The sequence below is a fragment of the Drosophila gunungcola genome, assembly GCF_025200985.1.
Source record: "Drosophila gunungcola strain Sukarami chromosome 3L unlocalized genomic scaffold, Dgunungcola_SK_2 000005F, whole genome shotgun sequence".
Classification (NCBI taxonomy): Eukaryota; Metazoa; Arthropoda; class Insecta; order Diptera; family Drosophilidae; genus Drosophila; species Drosophila gunungcola.
Window position 1 is genome coordinate 2,867,007 of NW_026453180.1, and position 19,608 is coordinate 2,886,614.

General features: G+C 35.8%; 1 protein-coding gene and 1 long non-coding RNA gene across 5 annotated transcripts in view; one reads left to right on the forward strand and one right to left on the reverse strand.

Annotated features, from left to right (window-relative positions):
- The window catches only part of LOC128259068 (AF4/FMR2 family member lilli), a 47,835-nt gene that overhangs the window by 9,155 nt on the left and 19,072 nt on the right, over window positions 1-19,608 (reverse strand). For 2 of the 3 annotated variants that reach the window (XM_052991200.1, XM_052991198.1), the window contains exons 2-4: window positions 14,687-14,728; window positions 2,929-3,804; window positions 2,137-2,277 (exon numbers count right to left, since the gene is read on the reverse strand). In XM_052991200.1, the coding sequence (XP_052847160.1) occupies window positions 2,137-2,277; window positions 2,929-3,804; window positions 14,687-14,728 (1,059 nt within the window). The remainder of the gene's footprint in view (window positions 1-2,136; window positions 2,278-2,928; window positions 3,805-14,686; window positions 14,729-19,608) is intronic. The other variant, XM_052991199.1, reaches the window with a different exon arrangement.
- The window catches only part of LOC128259088 (uncharacterized), a 46,869-nt gene that overhangs the window by 3,581 nt on the left and 23,680 nt on the right, over window positions 1-19,608 (forward strand). The gene's annotated exons all lie outside the window — the stretch shown is intronic.

The window sequence follows — 19,608 nt, forward strand, 5'->3', positions numbered from 1 at the left end:
CTGACTTATCGAAGACGCCATCATCCCAGCTAAAGGCAAATGCATGTGATGATGGCATTGGCAACCAATTAACAGGCACAGTGGGCTAAAAAGGGCAGATAAGTGCTCAGAAAGTACAGAAGATATTGCGATATGTATTCTTGCTTTGAACAGGATATTATTTAAGTGAAAGCCGTTTTTGAGGATTTCTTTTTTAAATATTTTTAAAAATTAACAAGCAATTCGAACAATCACAGGTTTTAATTTAAAACCTTAACTTAAAAAAGTTCTTCATTTTTTTACTTGATTACATTTATTTACTTGATTTTTTAATCATAAATATTTAAATATGTTATCAATGAAAAGCCATGATTTAGCTCATAAAATAAAATAATTTAAATCCATTTCCGATCGTAAAAACCAGTGTGCGTGCATCGGCCACCATTCGGTGCATGTGGGAAAATGCCTTTACAACTGTCGCCCTGCCGCCGTTTATTTCCGCTTTTCTCGGATTTTTTCGAGTCGCGTGCAGCGTGTTTATTTGTCAAAACATTTTTGCAGCGCCGCCATCATTGACTGCCAGCCATGTGTTCATAATAAATTTTTTTCACAAAATGTTTACATACACCCCCTGTCGGGAATCGAACTGACCAAAAGGCGAAAAGGAAAAGAACTGGTGGTTGTTGCTAAATGTGCAGTTTATTGTTAGATAACTTCTTCGTTCGGCGCCTGCCGGAAATTTTCACCATACATTTTTGGCAGTTTTTAGCCTCCAAAAAAAATAAACCTTGCTTTCATAAATATTTAGATTTAGAGAACCTTTTTCTTGTCAGGGTCAGGGCGTGTGAACTTATATCGTCCATTTCCGGTTGCACCTCAAAAATCTGGCAAGTGCAGGCGACATAAGCTGTCAAAACTATTAGCGACTATGCAATATATATATGTATAATATATATCCACACACAACTGGGTCTGTCATTTTTGGCCATTCAAAATTAATAAGAATATTTCTCTTCACTCAAAATGCCAAGCAAATATGTAGGCCAGCCAAAAAAGAACGGAACGAAACGGCACGGAAAAACTGTTGACAAAATAGAAAAGCATTTTTTGAATGAGTTTTCGACGGGGGGCGTGGCACCGCAAGTGCACGCCTTAAGTGCCTGTTGTGCCGTGACAGCTTCATTAAAACTGTGTGCGCCTTGTAAAAATCTACACAGGGAAAAATCAATTGGAAATTCTCATAGGTCAACAAACATGTAGCAGTTTATCCATCGAGTAATGTAAAATTTTCTCTGTATTAAGCACAAATTGATACGGAATTTCAATATAACCAGTCTTGTAAAAGTCTACACAGGAAAAAACCAATTGCAAATATTCACAGATCAACAAACATGTATACTTTTAGTCACAAAATAATGTAAAATTAATATTCATTAAGAGTCATTTCTCCCTTTTTCTCTTTTGTTAAGCCCAAATTGATAGGGAATTTTATTATTTTTGTTTTCTGTGTACTACTGCCCCCCAGTCGAACGTCAATAATGAGCTGGGCAGCCGAAGAGGATTAAGATGATGGTTCTCTGGCGTTGCGATGCGATGATCGTTGTGATGGTGGCTGGCATTTATGACTAAGCAGGAGGCCCCACAGCACGGATGACAAATGCCAAACAGCCGCCAAAAGATGGCCAACGTGGGCGGCAAACATTGGGTAAACAAGAGCTAAACTAGCAAGCAAAGGGTTTTGAGGTCTGGGTTGCTAAAGTGGATTGATTCCTTGGCTGTCAGCTTTTTTGGGTAGCCAATTAATCGTCTTGATATGTTTTTGTCCCCACAGAAGCAATAGAAAAGTTAAGCAAAGGTTGTGAGGGGTTTAACTTTTAAAAAACAAATTATAAATGCATGCAATTGTTAGACGAAAACATACTTATCTTATCAAAACACCTTCTACAAATCTTATTCCTAAATTTAGCTAAAAAATGCCTTTTATGTAAGTTAAACTTAGTGGAGTTCAAATAAATTTAAGTTAACTTCTGCAATAAAAGTTAAATACAACTCAACTGAAACTTTCTATGAAAACAGAACTGTGCTGAATTCTTGTTAAAGAAGTGAATAGCTACTCCAATTGTATTTAGGAATTTCGATTAGGGGTTGCCAACTCACATTCTTTGTTCTTGTCCATGGCTGGCTGCAGCGGACTGGAATCCACGATTGCCTTTGGCGGCGACTGTCTGGCATCGTAACAATCCGAGTTGTTGCCATCATCGCTGCTGCCCAGAAACGTCGCATGCAAACGCTGCTCACCTGAAAAAAAAGGTAAAAATATATTAGTAAGGTTTTTTTTTAGAACGGGATAACCACACAAAAATGGGGTTAAAAAAAAAGGGTTTTTGGTTACAATTTTATATTTTCTTGCAATTTCTGTTCTATTGCTACTTTTATTGGTAACTATTCTCAAAATTGTATAAAAATTAGGATTTCAATGAAAAAGTGTTCTAAACATGTATTAAATAACTATTTTTTCAATTAAGTACTTTGCAAAAAGCTATAACAATATTTTTTTTTTGCTTTCAGTGGTTAAGTTATAGGGTTGATATATCAAAAATAATATTTTCAAAACCTCACTACCTAAGTAACAACATTAATGTATGTAAATAAACTAAAATACTATTGTTACTGTTATAATAAGTCCTTCAAAAGTATTTCAATGTGATTAAAAGTAATAAAACTAATATTGTAAATGTAGTTTTTCATTAAATGTTTTATAAACTGTTTTAGTATGTGTTAACCCATATTAAAGTCACAAAATCGCAAGAGCTTCCTTCTTTTTTGCATTCAGAGATTGAGTTAAAAATTTGCTGCCCCCAAACGAAAGTTTACAATTAATATAATAACTTTACTAAGAAAAGAGCTTCTTGAAAGCCCATCTTAAAGTTACAAATGAATAGGACCCACCCTCCGACATGTCGCCGTAGGCCTCGTGCAGCAGTATGATGTCCTGAAAGGTGTGCTCCAAGGCCTTGCCGCTGAGCCTGGTGGCCAGGAGGCCACTGCAGGCGGCGCTCGAGATGAGCTCGACGGTGGTCAGTGGCGTGCTGGAGATGGTGGCCAGCAGCGAGGAGCTGCCGCTGGCACTGTTCCCGCTGCTGCAGCCGCTACTGCCGCTGCTGCCGCTGCTCAAGCTGTGCAGCGAGGCGGACTTGACCAGCTGGCCCACCTTCTGGTTGCCCCCTGTCTTCTGGGTGGCCTTCAAAGTTCTCGACAGGCTCTTCGTGGGCGACGTCGAGGTGGATTTGTTGAGGAACCTGCTCGCCGTTGTTGCTCCTGCGGCGGATCCCTTGGAACCACCACTGGAACCGGACTTGGAGTGGCAGTGGGAACTGCTACTACTATGGCTACTGCTGCTGCTGCAGCTGCTCAGACTGCTGCTGATGGACTTCTTCGAGGAGTTGGAACTGACGGAGGATGCGGGCGAGGCCGACGACGAAGAGGGCGAACTGTGGCCCAGGATGATCGCCTGCTGCTGCTGCTGCTGATGATGATGTTGCTGGAGTGTATTTGTATTGCTTTGGGCGGCGAGTTTGGTGTCAATGGTTATGGGTATGACACTGCCGGTGGCCACTAGTTGGTGGTGCTTCTGCTGGGCCAGCGGATGCTGATGCTGATGATGATGCTGATGCTGCTGCTTGCTGGCTGATCCTCCGCCTCCTCCTCCGCCGGCAGCTGAGCCCTGGAACCAGCTGGGAAAGTTGCCCTTGAGCGTGTCAATTAGATCCTGATCGAGCGTTAAACGCCACGATGCAGGTCCGCCGTCCACGCTTTGCGTAGACTCTGAAAAATGCCAAAAGAAAAAATAAAAAATTAGAACTTGTTGCACAAATTTAAAAATATTTAAACAATAAATTCATAGCTCTTGCATCTTAAAATTTAAACATTTTTAATCAACATTTTGATATGTTTATTGTGATTGTTAAAGCATATAATTTTTTTAAGTTATTGCAATAAACTTACACTTTCTTCTTTAAACTAGATTCTGCCGTTAAAAATTGTACCAAAATAAACTGTAAATTAGTCTTTTTTATTAGCTTATGAAAAATGTTTAAAAATTAATCATAGGTTAATAACAAATAATTTACATTTTGAAAACTGTGTATTTGTGTAGTTTACATAATTCATAAATAATATTTATATTTGGTAAATAAAGTAGTGACCTATTTGCATATTTATTGCAGTGGTCAATCTGCACTTAAAGCCCACCCACAATTAATAGCTAAAGCCAACCGAATTCATTAATATTCAATGGTTTAAAACGAAGTGTTAATTTGATTTTCCATTTTCCTCATTATCCGTTCTCTCTTTTTCCCATCCACTTTCACATTTACACCCGCACATTTATTTATTTAAATGTGGCTTTTCCAATGATGTTTTTGTAGTTGCTTCTGCTGCTGCTGATGATGTGGCCACTGGTGTTCTAGTTATTTATGCTAAACACTGCCAAGTAACCTAGTTTGTTGGCCCAATCCCCCAATCGAAAACGCCCCCGCGCATACTATAGAAAACATAGCAAAGCGCGTACTTGGTATTTATTTTTCAAATTCTTTTCTACTATTTGCCGCCGCCGCTAGAGGGGGCACTGGTTTTTCTACTGCAGTGTGTGCCTGTCTGAGATTTTGTGGCCACTTTTTGGCTTGGGAATTGCCCTACAGCTATACATAGATTATAAATGTATAATTGCAATTTGCCGAATCACTGGGCGCACTGCACTGCTGCTGCACTGCTGTACTGCTGCACTTACTCGTAACTGGTGGCGACAGTAATGCGAATTCGAGATCGCCAAACTGTGAAATTGCGCCGAAAATCTTGGCAAACGGCGGCATTGCGGCATTGCATCATGCGAAAGCGACATTCCCAGACACGCCTCACATTATGCAATATTCGGCGATATCAGGCGACTATTTTCGACCCGATCGTCGGTTAAAAATAAGTCGCAAGTCCCAAATCCCATATCCCAGCATAATGGCCAAAATCTCTTTGCTGACTGACATGCACTTGTCAAATGTCCTTCTATTATTGGCACTAATTTCTGTTTCCTTTTTGCTTTGATAGCGATTTATTTTTGGGTAGCTTAAAAAGGTTTGCGCTTACATAGTCGTTGTCCGAATTTGGATATTTTTAGAGATTTTAGATCGCATTTAGGTCGCCTCCAAATATTCTTTCGCTAGCACTGCGTGGGCCAACGAAAAACTGTCACACTTTCAGATTTTCCTCTGCTTTCCGTCTTGTTTGTTTATCTAAACTAAATTTAAAATTGCTACGCAAATAAATGGATAACTGTGCCGAGCGAGGCATTTGCATTTGCATTCGCTGCGACATTTATTGGCCATTAAGGCGAGCGCCAGAGCAAAAGAAAAGCTGCAGCAGGAAAAGAGGCAGCAGCAGCAGCAACAGGCGAGCAAACAAACAAACAAAACAAACATACCAGCCATCCCACCGACTTGCAACAACACGCTGCTCGGCAGCAGGATACACAGTAAAGTATAGGGAATTTCTAACTATTCAAAAATTAAAAAGGTGTTCAGAAAAAACTCTTATCCTGCCACCTTGGCGATATGATGATATAATTAAATTTAACTTATTTCAAGAGTTTGAATGAGAAACAATAAATGGCTTTTCAAAAAAAATTATCTAGTTTTAAGAATTTTTCTTAAATTTAAAATAGTAATGTAAAATAAAATAAAATAAATTTAATTTTAAATTGACATTCAAATATATATTTATAATATATTTCTTAACACTTAAAAAATATTTTCCCACACTTATTTTATAGATATTGTATTATGTAAGATAACTAAACAATTAAATTCAAATTAAATCAATAAAATGAACCCGCATTGTTTCTTACTTTGCTTTGTGCAAAGCTTTAAGTACAAGAAAATTATTTAATAAGTTCAGCTCACAGATTTTAAATTTTTTGTTATTTTTTTTTTTAAATTAGAAACGAACTCCATTTTTTTCACGTGTACCTTTGATGCCTGCCCCAATCTTTTGGTTTGAGTTTGGCTGTGTGCGGTGGCGCGACATGATGTCCACACGCAGGCACATGGTTTCGAGATGAACGGTTGGCGGACGACGAGGGGGATGGCCAACCAAAGCCATTGCCAAATTCTATTTTCGCGCCAGCAGCCAGCGAATGCAAGTGGTTTTTACTTGGCCAAGACGTCGTTACCCAAATCCCCCCTTCTTCCCATCAGGGAGTCTCTGCTGTCCTTCACCCTTCACCCACCCTCACCGCCCACTACCCTGCCCCGCCCAGGCCATTACAATTTGTCAACTGGGCGTATGCGCAATGCTGTTGCTTCTGCTGCCGAGGCAATGACAAAACAATTGAATTGACACAAAGGAATTGAGAATGAAAAGGAAACCGCCGCTGCTTCAAAGCGAAAATTAATGAATCGGAAAGAACAATTGAGCAGGCGAGAAATTGCCCAGAATTAGTTGGCTTAAAATATTTTCAACTAAAATAGAAAAACAATTGCGGAATTGGCCATTTGCTCGAAATAAAATAGACACAAAGTTTTGTAATACTTAAAATGTGTACGAAAAGTCTATAAACTAACATTAGTGTAACACACTTAAATGTTTTTCGCTTTTATAAAAATGTGGAAAATAAATATAAAAGCTATATTAACATAACGGTAATACCTGTCATATAGTGCTATTAGAACTATAACCTTTAAAAAATTAAAAAACATAATGTTAATAATTACACCATAAGTATAATAGATCGAAATTTAAAATAAATTAAATGTCTACGATTTTTATATTACTTTAAATACTGCCAATTTCCACTGCTTTTGAAAATTAATTAACAATTATTAATTATTTTTGTATTATTTAAATAGTTATCATTTATAAGTATATAATCAATTTAATAAAAAGTGATAAGAAAAGTAGGTTTCACCTACATAAATTTTCCATATCACTTGTTGCTATTTAATAAATTATAATCAAAGCACAGTATACATGCCAGCCCCTTGATGAATCAATAAATAGAACAAATACACACTAAACAATTTTCCAGAGATGTTGACAAAACTATTTAACCTTGAAAGGGAAAACTAAATAAATATAAATATATATATATATGTATGCACACATATAGACAGTCAAGTCTTGCAAGCCGTAACAGTTGAAAAATAAAGGACTTTGGGCCAGGCACTTAGTTTGATTTCATGGCCAAAAGGAGGGACTAGGACTCCATGGCCAAACTAATCATTCGGAGAGGAGCGGAAGTGGCGGCGGAAGTTGTAGCCCAGTTTTCCGCAGCCGCAAAAGTGTGTGTGGGTGTGTGTATGTGTGTGTGGTAGTTTGGAATGGTTACTTCAGAGTAAACATCAATTATGTATGCTGTATGCCAGCAGCCATACACGAATCAACGCGCCGCAAAGTATGCTACATTGAGGTTGCCTCCCTTTCTCTGCGTATCTGTGTGTGGTAGTGTGTCTGTTTTGGCCTTTCCTTTTGGCAAGACAGGAAACAGGATGCTGTTAACGTTACAATTCGACATAATCGATGCTTGTCGTACGAGGCTCTCGCATTTAACCTGGCAATTTGTCTGCGGCTGCATAAACATTAGCTTTAATTTGCAGTTTATCTTCCAAACCGCGCAATAAATCAAAATGTGAATGAAATAAATTTATCCTTGAAATTCATTTTGGTACACGGGAAAAGAAACATACCCTTTGAAGTGTTAAAAAGTGCTTAAAAGAATAATATGTTGGTTATAATAAAAACTAATCTGAGATTAAAGATTACAAACTGCATCGCTTACTTTGAATTTAAATTAGCTCCAGAATTTAATAAACAAAGAATCATTAGTTGCTTTCCCTTGAAAGAGTTGGTTACTATTTCGATTTCATATTTTTTAGAACGAGCTTAACCTTATATTTTTTCATGGTTCAAACAATATTTTAGGATAACATAAAATAAGCTACACCCATAAATTTAGCCTGTAAATTTAGATTTTCTTGCAAAAGTTGTTTATTTTTAATCCTTTTGAAAACAAGATCCTCCTAATTTGGTTCCCATGATTATATTTATATTATATTGTGTAGTGCCTAAATATGTAACCTTTTTAAATAAATGCACTTAAAGTATTCTTTTCATGTGAAAAGTCAAGTTAACGATTGTAGTGTTCTCAGGTTTAAATCTTTTACAGAAATTGTTCATCTCTTTTACAACCCTTTAACAAATTGTTTATATCAAATTAACCAGTAATTTATTTATTTAATAATTTTTTGTATGTCTTATCAAGTGACTCATTTGCCTGAAAGAAGCAGTTGTATTTGAATTATTAGAAACGTGCTACCTAATGACTTTTGCACCTCGGATCGTGACCACTGCCATTGTTTATTGTTTCGATTTAGCGAAAACAATCTGCGAGTTGCGACGTTTACATATTCATTTGAATGCCAATAACAGCTGCAGTGGCAGCGGCAACATCGCTGACAGCTTCGACAAGCGAGGATTATGCAAGCGCCATGAATGCTCCCTCCCCAAAAAAAAATATAAAAAAAACCTGAACCGAAAAATAGAACCCCTAAAAAAAGGAAGGAAAATCAAATGGATCCGTGGGGGAAACATCGGAGCAATAACAAACAGAAAATCGTTTGCCATGTGTCGCTGGGTGGGTGTATATTGTATAGTATAATGTACATGTAGATGAGGCTGCAAATTGAAACGTATATTTGTAAACAATACGCAGACGTCATAGACAAAACTCATTTAAATGGGAAAAACATCCAGCAACAACATTTCAGCGGAAAATACTAGTACCAACGATCACTAGCACAGCACAAATTAAAAGTATAGTACACCGCAGCCAAGAAGCTGCGTCGATCGTTTGAATGCACTGCGAAAAAATTAGTTTAGAATTTTTACCAGATGCACAAAAAGATTTATTAGTGTAGGGTTAAACAAAAAAAAAAGCAAACAAAAAAAGCTTAGTTTAATTTTGTGATATTTTCCCGAAAAAACATACATATTTTTATTTTGAAATTTAAAGTTAAAGATATATATCCAATCTTCGAAATAAAAAATAAATATTTATTCTGTGTAAATAAGCACGACTGAATGAGCTCCCATCCGATTTGGTCATAATGCTGAAAACTTGTTTTTCCACTTGCTCGTCGAACCAAAGATTAATACAATTTATAATAAAACAATCTATGGCGAACGTTATTTTATAGTTTTTAATATGCATAAAGTGGTATTGCCTTTTTGGTGCAGCTTTGCCAGAAATTTCGCATGTTATCGCAACTTGACAAGTGTCAGGTAGCTGGCAACAACAACCAAACAACCAAGCAACAACGAACAACATGTGAACAACAATAACAACAAGTTCAGGAGCATGTTCAGAGTTGCGGCGAAATATCAACAAAATATCTACTCGAACTGGCATTGAAATTGGAAATATTAGTTTGGTCGAATTTGTTACTTATTTTTTTGGGCCTCTGGCCTTATCAATGGCATGAGTCATGGCAAAGTTCGATTTATGTGGGTTTTTTTAGTTTCTTTTCAATATGATACAAAATATATATGTGGAAGCATGTTTTAATAAATTGTATGCATTTTGTAGTTTATTTTTACGAAACAGCATTTTATTTGAAACTATAGCTATACATCACTACTTTTAATTGTTGTTTGTATGTTGAACGTTAGTGTTTAACTTATTTACCATTTCCAAATTTATTTCTTAACCGTAGACTTCAGATAATAATTTATTATCATAACATTCAATGGATTTGATAAGCTCAAGGGCTCTAGTTATCGCTTTGGTTAGTTATTATTGATTACTTTGTTTTGTTTTTGTTTAACCTATGTACAACTTTGTTTAGAACTTTAAAATGTTTCTAGTTTTTTAGTTTTAATTTATTCAGTTGTCAATATTCTTCTCAACTGCAGATTTCTTTTAATATTAAACTTTGGGTTTATTTTCTACATTTTTCTTAGAACTTTAACTACAAATTCTAACTTTTTAATTGATCTTAATGCTTGAATTCATTTTAAGTAAATTGGCATTTTGTGCAACACAATTTTACTTGATTTTATGAAACAATTTCACACCTGTCAATGGGTTTTCAATGCTCTCGTGTGGCTTCTTATCACTTTTACTTATTTATTCTGGGACATTTTGCTTTGTTTCTGTTTATTTTGCGGCTTAGTTTAAGTTTGAAAAGCACTGGGCATATCGGCACGGTAAACAAACACCAACGATAACACAAATCGTTAACTGATTCATTTAGCCATTATCAGTATAGGTATATTGATAGAAGTATTGAAATGCTTCTGAAATCGCGTCCGGCGAGTTGAGAGCAACCCGGCAAACTGAATATGAACAAAAAACCAAATAACTCAAACTGGTCGAGCGGCTAATGTTTTGGGGGCGCTGTTCGATTGTTTGCTGGTTCGACTGTGGAAATGGCCAAGTGACGTTTACCTGGCCAACTGACTGAGTGACTGAGTGACATAGGTGGGCGTCATCGACTTAACTGGCATTATGTGACGAGCTCTCTCTCTATCTCATTCTTTAAACTAAAGTTCTACGCTGCACAGAAAAAACAGAGGTGATAATTTTTAAAAATTAAAAATAAATTTCTTTTCTTTGAAGTTAAACTATTAAATGTTGGAAAAGTAAACTGTTTTTTACTTAATCAAATATAGAACTACAATAAATAAGTTGACTTAAGTAATTCATGAAAATTTTTTGATGACAATATAAACAAAATTCTAAGAACTTCTAAGGATCAGTGAAAACTTAAGTAAGCACAAGAAAAAACAAATAAAAAAATTTGTTATTGATATTAGGACTTCTTAATGTAAGTTTAGTAAAACTTTTATTTATGAAAATTATAAACGTGTATGAACAATTTTTAATTACAATATAATGGAATAGTTTAAGGACTTCTGGCTATAAATTTAAGTATTAAAAACATTTTTACTTATAGCATTTTTTGAACAAATTTACAACGCTTTTAAATTCAAAAGAATTGGAAAAAAACTATCAAAAACATTTAATAAATATCACTTTTTTCAATTGTCGTTGAATGAATAGAGCATTTTTGACCAGTGATTGTCAGGTAGAAAAAAAAGTGATATTAAGCTGCCTGTGCTGACATATTTACGTTTCATTGCGTTGATTGTGGCTGCAGTTGCTCCTTCCTCACGAACAATGGCTGCTAATAAGCGCCAAGCGCGCAGAGCAACTGAAATTGAATTAAAGCTGTTTTGTTCAACTGTTGCATGCAAATGAGTGGCGGCAACAACGTCTTCAACGCCTGCAGTTTTCATACAGTTGTTGCTGAGGTGCTGATGTAGCTGTTGTTGTTTCTACTGCTTCTGCTGTTAATAATGTTGCTGCGGCGATGTTCTCTGATGCTGCTACCTGAACCAAACAATTGCTCGACAGCAAAAGTCAATTGGGCAGGCACTAGGCACACACGCAACAACATACACACACACCCAAAAAGCTGGCTCCTGGCTGCTGTCGGACATGTTTTGCATACAAAGACCCCACCGATGTTGACTGGTCTTTTATATAGCTGCATGCGTGAGATGCGTGTGTGCACTTAGAGAAATTTAAAGCAACAGAATCAAGAAAGTTTTTGCAAAAAAGAAAGAAACACAAACACAAAGAAAATCTCTTTGGGTTTGATATCTCTCTAAAAGGTGCCTTTTACCATTTTTTTTTAATGTAATATTGCTTTTTTAATTATAATTTTATTACTTCTTTTACTGCTTTTAAACTGCATTATGTAAAATATATTATTAATATTCTTTTTTAAAGTAAAGCATGATTTAAATTTTATGATCAACATTTTAAAACATTTATTGACTTTTAAAACGCAAATAAAAACTTTTTGACATGATTGAATTGAACTGATTGACAAAAATGTTCCAAACTCTAATTAAACATTATTTTCCAAAGTGCACTTGTGTGCCTGCCAACAGGATGCACTTGCAGCAGTGTTACAACACTTGAGTACACAATGGGCAGTGGTCAGTTGGGCATTTTTGCCCAACACACTGGGCTGATTGAATTGAAAGTTAATTAGAGAGTGTCAGACAGGAGTGACATGGTAGAATATTGCAGGAAAGTGTAAGCAATATTCACAGACTAATACCCTTTTCGAAAGAGTTCATCCTACCAAAAACCAAATATAAATAGACCCAAAACGACCATGTTTTTATAAAGGGTGTGGCCGTCTGTGTGGGTAGTGTCCTCAATTAAAATTAATTATGCCCAAACGATACGCTCAATAAAATTTAATTTGCGAAAATATGAGCCAAGAAAATGAGCCACATAGGAAAATGTGACATTTAAGTGCCGGAGGCCACCGTCCACAAACTATTCGTCAAACAACAAACAGACACAGTCGGGTCTAATAATTGAAATTGAATTTTCAATGATAGCACCGACTAGAGACCCAACAAAATATGCAAATTATATCCACCCCCATGAGCAGAGATTTTCGGCAAACTATTTATATTCAAGAAGGCTTGCTTGGTTCTTGTTTTTCGGCCACTGCAGCTGGCTTTCTTTTATTTTATTTTATTTTTCAGTAATGCTGGCAAGTTGGATTATCGAAGCTCATGTCTCTCACTTCCATATTATTATATCTAGTTTTAACCAGTTTATTACCTTCACCCATAAACAAGTAGCATTCAAAACTTTCTCCAGAACCTGCCAATTAAATAAACACTAAACACTTGACCGGATTCACGTTGAGCATCCCTTCTGTTTTTATCGAAGCGAAATCGAATTAAAAATAAATAAAATTAAAAGTGTAAAATGCACAAGCACACACACACACAAACGACTTTTGGCCATGCTGCGTGCCAAGTGGAAAATATTTCGCAAGTTTTTCTACACATTATTGTGTGAAAAATACTATATATATAGTATATATATATACACACGTATAAACTCGGACGCAGGCAGGCTGCCTGTGTGTTATGTTTAGTTTTGTACATTCAATTTGCCATTGTTGTTGCCTTCTATTCTATTGTTGCCGGCAAAAAACAAAATAAAACAACAGAGAATTGGTAGAAAGAGCGAAAAAAACAAGGCATAATAAGCAGGCAAAAACAAAAAAAAAAAAGAAAAATACAAAAAAAAAAAGAAGCATAAAGGAGATGAAAATGAACATTTTTTGGCAAACAATTCAGGGCTAAATATTTTCATTGTGTTGTTGTGTTTTATCACAAAAGCATAGGTTCGTAGCAGTATCCAAGCGGCTACAGGAAAAATCTAGATAAAATCATCAAGATTTTAGCAATTTAAAGTCTCACATAATTTGAGTGCGAATCATCTGATATTTTTGGGAGAAACCTTCTGTCTGCTTCCTGTTTTTATTTAATTTTTCAACTATAATGTTAAGCAACAGCCAACCACTTCAAAAGATTTTGTCTTTAACTTATTTACATTAAATATTTAATGATTAAATAAGCCAAAGTTTGATTAAATATCTAACAGAAACATCCAAGAAAACTTGAAGTAACGCCCAAACCATTAAACCTTTTCACGCTTATCCTTCAGACGTCGCCAAGTTATTAGTTAAATATTCAGCGCTAAGCCAAGGTAAAGTTTGGTTAGTTCAAAGGGTTTTGGTTGGAGGTTTGGGTTTTGGACTTGCACACACAGACAGACACGCGCACACATTTAATTGCAAAAATGCTTAATTATGCATGAAACATTGAACATACGTAGTCGGAGAGAGAGAGATGAATAATTCATGGCAAAATGGAGAATTTGTGGATCGGCTTTTCATCTCTTTCTCCTTCTCTCCGATTCAAAACAGCGCGCATTGCTAAAACAAACAAACAAACAGCATAAGCAGCAATATTTTGTGGCCCCTAATGACGTGAGTCGACTTTTCTCCTTCCAGACGGCAAATAAGAAAAAATCAACACGAAAGTTGGGCAAAACTTTTGCCTGTGCAATTTGCACGTCAACATTTTGCCCAAAACTCCAAAAAGTAATACCAATGGCAAGCACAACAATATTTTTGGCAACACTGACGGTCAAGTTTGTGTTGTGATATTGTAAAGAAGCCTCCAGACGGCCATGTATACTACTCCCTTCCACCAAATCACCAAAATCGAGGGCATTCAATATGGGAATGAGGTGAGATTTGACTGGACAAGGCTCTCGTTAAGGTGGGAACATAGTTAATACAGTTGAAATTCCCTTATTCTGTAGGGTAAACCAGTCTTGGGGACTTTATAATAAAAGTACTGCATTTATTAAAATAACATACAAAATTTACGAATGAAGAACTGAAGATTACTTTATATATAATGGAATTAGCATAGTTGTTATTTTGTAAACGGAAGTTTTAGCCCTTTTATATAAGAAAGGATACGTTCTAATATCATAATCTTCGCTTTACAGCTTTTTCTTTCATTAACTTAAATATTCACGATAAAAGAACTTAAGTTTACATTTATATTTTACAAATTTGCAAAGTTAGTTAGTTAGTAACATAATAAATTATGTTTGTTTTCAGTTAAATAAAAATGTAGGATGGAATCTAGTTTAAAGTTACTTTAAAGCTTTTAATATAGCATTAATATAATATTATAATATTATATTCGGCATTTGCATAGGCAAGCTTTACTGTGCCCCATACTGAACATATTTGAACCCACTCACTCTCGAATGGATTCCAATTGATTGGCCACAAAGGAAACTCACCTGCAACGAAACAAAAAGAGAAGATAATAATTAGCAAAGAAAACCAATGAACACAGACGCATGTAATTTGTCTTAGCAGAATCAAAATCAGAATAATAGGAAAACTGATTTTCTTTTGGGGACCATCAGAACGCAAGATTGTGTGGGTTGTCAACCGATTGCGCATACGCCACGTTGGTCAACGCACTTTCCAAGGCTGCCAAAAACGAGAAAAAAAACACGAAAGCAGATGCAGCTTGCTAGCCGCTAATCATAATTTTTGATCTACAAATTAATTAGCATTCGCACGAGTGTGATCGCAATTTATTGGACCCCAATTGAGATGAAAACGCGTATTTTCATTCATAAACATTGCAAAATACGAGTACCAGAAAGAAAGAAAAACCAAAAAGGGAACTCAATTTATTAATTGCTAGCAAATGTTGGTCGTGTGTTGCAAGAGTTTTTGCGATTGCTATTGCGATTGCCATTGCAATTATTTCGTCATGTTCGCGTCGCCGCGAAAGTTCAAAGTTGCAAAATCTTTAGAACATAAAAGTTTTTCGCACGTTCCGCACATTGGGGCGAATTTCGAAGGGGGCTGTCGTAGGCTGGCTGTGTAGAGGATTATTCATGGCGCATGTTTCAACGGTTTGGCAATAACCCCCCGCCCCTCGAGCGGCGAAATAAATAATTGAAAATATTATTGGCCACTCAGCGCATGCCAACACAATAAGGACCATAAAAATAGCCAGCGAAATTTGCAATTCGCATAGTTTCGCAATAAGTCGACAGCGGGCGACGATGACTCAAAACTGCAAACCCAAAAATCATAACCATAAAATAAAAGCACAAAAACTGTGTGTGTGTGTGAAATTATGCATTTTTGCATGGCAGCAGGATGATGAACTGCATTATGACAGTTTGAGGAGGTACTAGTTGGGCTGCTCAATTGGCAGGACTCTCAAATGTCTTGAATCATTTAGTCGAGTGATTCTCAACTATTTCAAGGCCTGCCCACAGGCTGAAAACAAATCAATTTGAAACTCAACACTTTGTTATTAAAGTGATTAAAATAATAAAAACTATTTTTGGACGGGCAGTAAACCAAAGTGTCTGTACTTATAGTATTTAAACGTTTAATTAAGCTGTTAAATATTCTTTATTCGCTCTCGTCTGCCAAAGAGCATTTAATTGGTCCTAGGCGCACATAAACAATGGCTATTTTCCACAAAGTTATGTGTAAAACAATATTTTGACAATTTAACGATCTATTAAGAAAACGTGTCACAAATAATGTATATTAAATGTGAGCCAATTATACGTTACTTCAATTCAAATCTAAAACTTTTTAAATTTAAATTTAAAATTTAAGATGTAAACGTTTATACTCAAAATAACATAATAACAAATAAAAAATCAAATGGAAAATGCATTTTCAATGGTTTAAAAATACACAAATTTAAAAAACAAAATTAACTATTGAAGACATTTTAATTTATTTGTTTTTAGTTTTGTAAATAATAATAATTAATTTAATATTTTTAAACCCATTTCCCGTTTATAATTTTTAAAGGTTTTCCATGTCAGTCCTGGCTAATTGCACACCATTTATTTAGCTGAACTGCGATTGCAGTTGCAGCCACCATAACACAACCACTCAAGCCACCCACCTGGTGTTGGTGCAAACTGTTGCTAGGCGTGTTTTTGACCGCCATCTGCCCACTGGCAGCCAAAAGCAGGCGCAGCGCCAATGCAGCAAACCAAAACCGCACGTCACCCGCAGTCATACAGTCATGGGCATTACAGTATCTATTAAGAAGGGGGCGGGTGAACAACAAAAAAAAAACAACACTTCTTGGCAGGCGGTGTCGTGTGCTACGGGTCATTTCGATTGAATAATATGACTGCATTTTGGGGACACAGAAATATGGCAATTTCTGCACCAGCTCATGCGAAACGTGAAACACAAATTCGATATTGTAATCACATTGGAAATTCCATTGTAAATTATTTACTATAAAACCGTTTTTCGTATAGAATACTTTGTGTGCTGGCCGCGGATTAAATGCGGTGATGCATGGTGTGGCAATTGAGATTTAATTAAAAACTTAGTGGGCCAGCAATCCAATGCAGTGCACACTTTGATTTATGATTTAAGCCAAATAGTTTAAAAGCGCCGTCGGCGGCGGCGAGGTATAAATTTTCCTGTATTTTGCATGTTAAATTTCGCGTAATAACAAAAATGATATATAGAAAATAATCATAATTTTCACACTTGAAAGAGCGACACAAGACGACGACGGCGACGCCCAGTTGGCCTGTGCATTATTTCTTAATTAAATTTATTAATTGCACACAACACGAGCCGACGGCCGTACAACGGGGCGTATGCGCAACGTTCGCCCACGCAAAGAGATGGAAATGAAAATGCAGAGTGAGTCCGAGAGAGAGGAAGAAAAAGCGGAAAAACGGGAGAGAGCAAGAAAAGCAAATAAAAGCCATTCAAATGATTCATTTACGTGCCGAAAACTTAATTGTGCTAGCAGGTAAACCGTTTGCCGATGACGCCAAAAGCTGAGAGGACAAAAAACATCATAATCATGGCCAAAAAATTTCTAAATAGAGCCACCAAAAATGGTAACACAAATTAGCGAATTTCCTGTGATAAGAGGAATATTTTCAATCAGCGCAATTTAAATATGAAACTAATTTCAGTTTACAGAGACGGCTTTTCAGAAAAGCAAAAGCAAAAGCTACAAGCTAAATATGATTTTATAACGTTTGATTTGATATTTTGGCAGTACAAGTTATTTAAATTATTTAGAAAACATTTATTAAGACAAATTACTAATAAGTTAGAGGTTATCACAAAAAGATAGCTACGCAAGGCATTAGGATTTAATTTATTATTAAATCAAGAGCTACAAGTTAAAGATCATAAGATACTAAATTAGATATCCTTATAGTATTAAAATTATTTAGAATTTATCTGTTACTCATTTTATTAAGAGCCACCAAAAATTACCAAACAAATGAGCCAAAATGGTTATACTCATTTTCACTTTTCACTCGCAATTTTCGCACGTCACTGGGGGTTTTTCACGATTTTCTTGAATGACTTGAATGACTGCAAGCAGCATCCGAATCTGAGCATCCAAAGCAGCAACTGTCAGGCCAAGAATATCTCCGTCATTTGAATCTGTCACAATTGCGAACTTTGTGGCATTTGTCACCCACTCACCTTTGCCCCTCCGGAAATTTCCCCTGTGAAAAGCCCAACAAACAATTAGTCGCAAGTAGAGCAGCGCACAGATATTTAAAATGTGTCATATTCGGCCAAAATATATACAAACATTATTTTTGTGCCAGCGAATATTTTCAGTTATTTTGGTCTAAGCAAACAAAAACCCAGCGGGACTTTGAGTTGAGTTGATTATCTCTTCGAAAATTAATTAGGTTCACTGAAAAAGCAGTGAATGCAGATGAATAAGAAACCACAGGGGGCTAGCAGGGGATACTCGGATGATCCTTGGCCAAATGCTTTCCATGACAGTTGTCGACTTAATTCAATTATTTAGAGATGACGTTTCAGAATGCATCAATTTAAGAGAGCCACCACTCTGCAGCAGAAAATTGTGTAAAATAAGCAAATATTTTGCATTTAGAAAAATATCTTTGTTAACTATTCTCTGCACCGCACAAAAAAAAAGATTTAAGTAAAAAAAGACAGTAAAAAACAAATAATCCTTTTCACAACTAAAAAAAAGATCTGAAATAATCCTCTTAACATTGGATTGGAACATTATAAATAAGAACTTTTTAAAACGTTAATTTCCAATTAAATAAACGCCTCAATTAATATTATTACTATTTTAATTGAATTCTATTAATTAATTTTATTAATTAGGTTTAAACATAAACAAATTTTTTTGTTAGGTGCTTTAATAAAAACCGGCGAAAGTAATTGCCTTTAAAATGCATGTATTTAATTTGAACACATTTATTTCAGCTACGCAAACTTTTCAATTTAAACTTTTGTGAATTTTTGGGCAAATATTCCGGTTGCATAATTCGTATTGTGTACACACTTTTTCCATTTGCAACGTCGCGTTTTAACTTTTTTCTTTGATTCGCCCCTCCCTCTTTTCCCCTAGAGTACCGAAATTTTCTGTTTTGCGCCCGCTTAAAGCAAACATTTGCATAATTTAAGTTTGATGTGGAAAGTTACGTGTTTGCCTGGGAAATGACAACAAGCTGGCTGGGTGAACTCAACGCTCAACGCTTCAATGGGCAAACAGGTGCAGCAGCAGCAGGTTAAGAGCCATCCACACCCACGGAAAAAGCCAACCAACTGCAACATTGTAGGATGAAAAATTGAGAGCTTAGCGGAGGTATTTGCTCGGTTCTTGCAATGTTGCCAGGGCAAACCAGCTAAATCAGGAGCAACTTTGTAGATGCGCGGCTACAGGTGTTAGTTGCTGCTGCACATGGATTTACATATACTACAAAATTTAAGAGTAGTATTAGCTCTACGAAAATTACAGTAGTGGGTGTTTAAATAGTTCACACAAATACTTTTAAATGGCAAATTTTAATTAAAGCAAACACTTTCAAGTTCTCATTTGCACAGTCATTCATCTAAATCATGTAAATGTTCTGTTATCTAATTAATTAATAAATTGTGGATATATTGTGACTTTAAGCGTAAGGATAATAAGTAAAAACAAATTAGCTCTTTTAATGTTTTTCATTTAAGTAAGATAAAATAAGACAAGCCATAAAAAGTTACTTCCTTAGAACAAACATCAATTATTATTATTATATTTATAATTATTACTATTATATTGCCCACAAGTGTAGATATTTGTTTGGCTATTTTTCGCTGGCGCTTTTGAATC